General features: G+C 43.6%; 1 protein-coding gene across 1 annotated transcript in view; it reads left to right on the forward strand.

The window, feature by feature from the left end:
- Positions 1-5,343, forward strand: part of ADPRHL1 (ADP-ribosylhydrolase like 1) — a 49,238-nt gene that overhangs the window by 29,406 nt on the left and 14,489 nt on the right. Inside the window, exon 5 of the mRNA XM_032777833.2 lies at positions 3,617-3,744. Coding sequence (XP_032633724.1) covers positions 3,617-3,744 — 128 coding nt within the window. The remainder of the gene's footprint in view (positions 1-3,616; positions 3,745-5,343) is intronic.

Genomic DNA, 5,343 nt, shown 5'->3' on the forward strand with positions numbered 1-5,343 from the left:
TTCAACTACCTGAAAGGGGGTTCCAAAGAGGATGGATCTAGACTGTTCTCAGTGGTATCAGATGACAGAACAAGGAGTAATGGTCTCAAGTTGCAGCGGGGGAGGTTTAGTTTGGATATTAGGAAAAACTTTTTCACTAGGAGGGTGGTGAAGCACTGAAATGGGTTACCTAGCGAGGTGATGGAATCTTCTTCCTTAGAGGTTTTTACTCTCAGGCTTGACAAAGCCCTGGCTGGGATGATTTAGTTGAGGATTGGTCCTGCTTTGAGCAGGGGGTTGGACTAGATGATCTTCTGAGGTCCCTTCCAACCCTGATATTCTATGATTCTATGAACCCTGGGTCCTGATATGGATGTAAGGGAACTCTGTTGGGGGGTTGGATTCTCTCCTGCCCCCTAGGGATCTGTGGCAACTGCTGAAGCATCAGGAGTGCTATAGACTCTACTATCATTATTCTTTCACCCACTCTGCTGGGAAGTGCAGGGTGGGAGAGCTACCATCATGTAGAAAATACCAGAGTAAACAAAAACAGCTTTTGTTTTTTGATATATGAAGATGAAGTGTTTTCAGGATATTAATCTCTAATGGGGAGCACTTGCTCAGCCTTTTTGGAAGAGGGAAAAAAGGAAAGAAAAAGGAAGAACCAAATTGCTTCATTTAGAAAAGTGACTACCGTGTGTGCACAGTTGTGAATTTTCTGTCAGGTCTGAGTGTTTGTGACACTCTCCTCAAGGAACCCAGAACCAGAAATGAGCTTTGCTGGAGATTAGACTGTATGTCAGCGCCCTCCCACACGCGTCTGTTTGCCTCACCAGCAAACTCCTAGATACTCTGCCAGTCTGAAACTTGCCTTGCAGGTAACAATCAGTGAACCCCTGTTCCCAACCTCCCCCCAAGATGTCTCTCTGCAGCGTCCAGTGCCTCTCACTGGATACTCACAGAAATGACTAAATCCGCTGCCTCCAAAGAGACAGGGCACACACCAGCCTGTTAAGTTCACCGAGCACTCACTCTACTTCAAAATAACAGCACTAAGACGGTTTATAGTAAAACTAAGAATACGATTATTAGACTCATAGACTCATAGGTCAGAAGGGACCAATATGATCATCTAGTCTGACCTCCTTAGGTGATACTAAGCAAGAGAAAAGGGAGTCAAGTGTGATTGCAAACAAAACAAAATAAAACATGCTTTCTAGTGATTAAAACTTAATTTTAGCAGGTTATCTTTGCCTAACCAGTTTTCTCACTTAAATCAGGCTACCAGAAACTCTAGCCCTCCAGGTCAGAGGACCTCACTTTCACAAAATCTTAGGGTGCTGTCCTCTTTGTTCCCTAAGTGATGGATAACTAGAATATCTTTTTATGCTCCTTCTGTATTTCCCCAAAGTGCAATGTCTTACTCAAGAGCCAGGAAAAATTGCTAGGGGTGCAGACTCTGTCTCCCAGTGTGCTCAGTAGGCTGTTTTCTGCTAGTTAGCTGGGTGGCTTTGTTTATCTTACATGTAAATGTACTTTAATTGTCCTCTGGCTTACAAAGCTTGATCCACACATATAAATCCACATTCCTTTGTCTAAGGCAGGCTTGTTTATCAGCTCTCTCCACAACATATTTTAGGAACATATTTCCAGAGCACATACTTATCTCTTTACACACCATGGGTACAGACATCACACAGTGATATTCATGACCAGCATGTCATCAGTTTTAATATGATACCTTATCTGATACACTTTCATAATACAGTAATATCATATACAATCATTTGATTCAGTTGCTTACTGGTTTGGATTCCGACCCTCTTTTCTTCCCCTGGGAAGTCAGTACCCTGATTGTCACCATGGTTGAAGGGGAAGGTATTAGAAAACAGAATTCAGACTTAGTTTGTATTTAATTTGGAGCAGCAGTGATGCTGAACACACCTGCAATCATACTCCTGAACTGAAGTGCCAACTTTCCAATGGCTTATTTAATGGCCTTCTCCATCTCACTGCTTTTTGAATTCTTACCCCTAGTAATCTTTGCCTCCTATTCCTTTTTTCCACCTTTCCCCTCTTGGTCTGAATCCTGCAAATAAATATGCGTGTGCTTGACTTTACACATGAGTACGCCCATTGAAGTCAATAAGACTTCAGTGTATGTTTAAATGTTTTAGTGAAGAGGATTGGATTTAAGCACTTACTTAAAAGGTAAGCAAGGTAAGATATTTAAGTGCTTTGCTGAATTAAGGACATCAGTAACCTCATTCTGGGCCGCCCAGAGGATTCAGGGGGCTGGGGTCTTCAGTGGTAGGGGGCCCCTGCTTCGGTGGTAATTCAGCAGCAGGGGGTCCTTCCGCTCTGGGACCCACTGCCAAAGTGCCCTGAAGACCCGCGGCTGGGGCCGCCCACCGCCAAATTACCTCCGAAGACCCTGCACCTCGGCGGCGGGTCCCACTTGGGTGGTAATTCAGTGGCGGGGGGGCCTTTCACCGGGGCAGAAGGACCCCCCGCCGCTGAAGACCCAGAGCAGAAGAAGCTCCGGGGGTCTGGGCCCCTCAAGAGATTTCTGGGGCCCTTGGAGTGAGTGAAGGACCCTGCTTCAGGGGCCCTGAAAAACTCTCGTGGGGGCCTCTGCAGGGCCCGGGGCCTGGGCCAAATTGTCCCACTTGAATCCCCCTCTGAGCGGCCCTGATCCCATTGAAGATAATGGGACTACTCATGTACAGAAAGTATGTATGTTTGCAGATTTCAAGATTCACTGTTTTTTCTCACTGACTGAAAAAAAAGTAGGTAATATATAAAGATGGCCTGAAGGTTTTCTCGTCCTGTTTTGTTTGTTTTGCAAGTTCTGGTCTTTGTTTACCCAGTTTTTCCTGGAAGACTCTATGGATGACTGAAAAACTAGTAGGTTGAAGACACTAGAGAAATCTTACATATAAAATCTGAATAATTGAGATGGAAAGTGATTAATATTCAGGCTGTATAAAACATTTCGTATTTTGTTTGGTATCTTCAACACCTGTTTCATTCAAACAATTGGGAGAAAAGTTCTCTAGTCCACATCTCTGAGTCCTCCAGCAAAACCAGGGAAGGTAAGACTTGACAGTCCTCATATTTCTAAGGTAAAAAAGCACACCTCTCCCACCAAATTGTTTTGTTTTAAAGAAACTCAACCAAAGAAAAATAAATGTTTGTATTCGTGATTTGCTATAAAGGAACACCAACAAACAAAGGCATAGACTAATTTTTCTCCCCTATAATTCACATTTATCTTTTTCTTTTATACTGTTCGTTTCAGATGAAGGTTGCACTGTCTCAGTCTCATATCAGGCTGTATTTCCGGTTTGTTGGATGTTTTTAAGATAATTCTGCAGTTCTTACCATTTTTAATTTTCTTTCTTTCTTTTCATATTCATTTTTCCTGCCTTCCTGTTACCTGTTCCATTGATATAATTAAATAGAACATGCAGTTTGATCCTGCTTGAGAGTGTGTGAATTATTTAAGTTACATTCTTGTAGAATACAAGGTTTTACTGGGAAAACCCTGTTTTGTTCTTTCTTTAAAAGCTATATAAATGCACCTGAAAGTCGTGTCAAGATGAAATATTACACCATTCGTTTGTTTTACATTCAGAATATCAGGAGCACTGGTTTTACTTTGAAGCCAAATGGCAGTTTTATTTGGAGGAGAGAGAAATCACTGAAGATAATCAGAATAAACCCATCTTTCCTGATAATTATGATGCTGAGGAGAGAGAAAAGGTAAAAACCTCCAAATGTAACTTTAGGAAGAGCTCAGAAAATCTCATTACTAATAGACATTTCCAGAGAGATAATCCGAGATGGTTATTAAATGTCTTTGCTGTCCCATAGGATGGGGGTTCTTCTGAAAAGGTTTTTTGCTTATTTACTGACAAGAAAAATCATTCCATCTTTACTTAACATGGTGAGTTAATACAAGAAATGGTTACAGTTGAATCAGGAATAAGGTTCTGAAACAGTCATGGAATGGGAGTGAAACAGCATACACTGGCACTTTAAGGAAAAGAAGAATCGGGAGGAAAGGGGAACAGAATAGCCTGGACCTTGCTCTCCCATCCCCCAACATGATTTCTCTTTCCTTTAAAGGGCCAGTATAACCCATTACAGGGAGAAATACAATACAAGTCAAGCTGGCCAGATGTATAAACATCTAGAGAATTGTGAAACTGAGAAGCAAATTGCAGTGAATCATGGCTATTAAAGATGGAAAAGACCTACTCAGAGATCTAGGCTGGAATTTTCAAAGATCTCTAAAGGAGATGAATGACCAGCTCTCATAGAAATTAACATGGGAGTTGGGCACCTAACTCTCTCAAGGCTCTTTGAAAATCCCCAACCTAGTCCATTCCCTGGTCAATACAGAATTGATTCCCATACTGGTTTTGTCCAGTCTTGTTTTAAGTATCTCAAGAAATGGTGTTTCACCACTTCCCAGGGTACTTTATTTTGTAGTCTACCTTGTTTTTAATTTAATCACATTACTTTTAGTTATTGCTCCCTGAACCAAGCTAAATAAATTCCTCTTCTTCCATGGTGTTTATGACTTTCCCGTATTTGAAGATAGTTCTCATGTTTCCAACTTACTTAGCAGCCTGGCAATAAATATGAAAATATTTTCAACTTTCCCCATATATCAGTTCTTCCAGTCCTTTAGAGCAGCAGGGCTGGCCAACCTGTGGCTCCACAGCCACATGTGGTTCTTCAGAAGTTAATATGCGGCTCCTTGTATAGGCACCAACTTTCCAGTGTGCTGGTGTGTGTGTGTATGTGTGTGCTCACTGCTTAACCCTGGCTCTGCCACAGGCCATGCCCCCGCTCCTCCCATTCCCCCTCTGAGACTCCTTTATGCCATGAAACAGTTGATGGGGAGGTGCAGGGAGGGAGGGGGAGGCGCTGATTGACAGGGCTGCTGGTGGGTGGGAGGGGCTGGGAGCAGGGGGGTGTGGGGAGCTGATGTGAGGCTGCTGACGTATTACTGTGGCTCTTTGGCAATGTACATTAGTAAATTCTGGCTCCTTCTCAGGCTCAGGTTGGCCACCCCTGCCTTAGAGCTTGATTCTGTTCTGAAAAGTGACTAACCTGGGGTGCTCTGTAAACTTTTCGGTGCTCTTATATATGATAGAGGGCACCCATGGATGATAATGAAATACCCATATGTGACGAGGGGAGCCGGGGCTCAACCCTCCCTGTGGAGGAGGGGAGCCACACCGGCCTCGTCCTGTCCTCGCTGGGTCCTGTCCCTCGGGTCCGCGGTCCACTGTCCGGGCGTTCGGTCCCTGTGGAGCGGAGTGGGACACAGCACAGTCAATAGTGGCCCCG

This window comes from Chelonoidis abingdonii, chromosome 1 (genome assembly GCF_003597395.2).
Source record: "Chelonoidis abingdonii isolate Lonesome George chromosome 1, CheloAbing_2.0, whole genome shotgun sequence".
NCBI lineage: Eukaryota > Metazoa > Chordata > Testudines > Testudinidae > Chelonoidis > Chelonoidis abingdonii.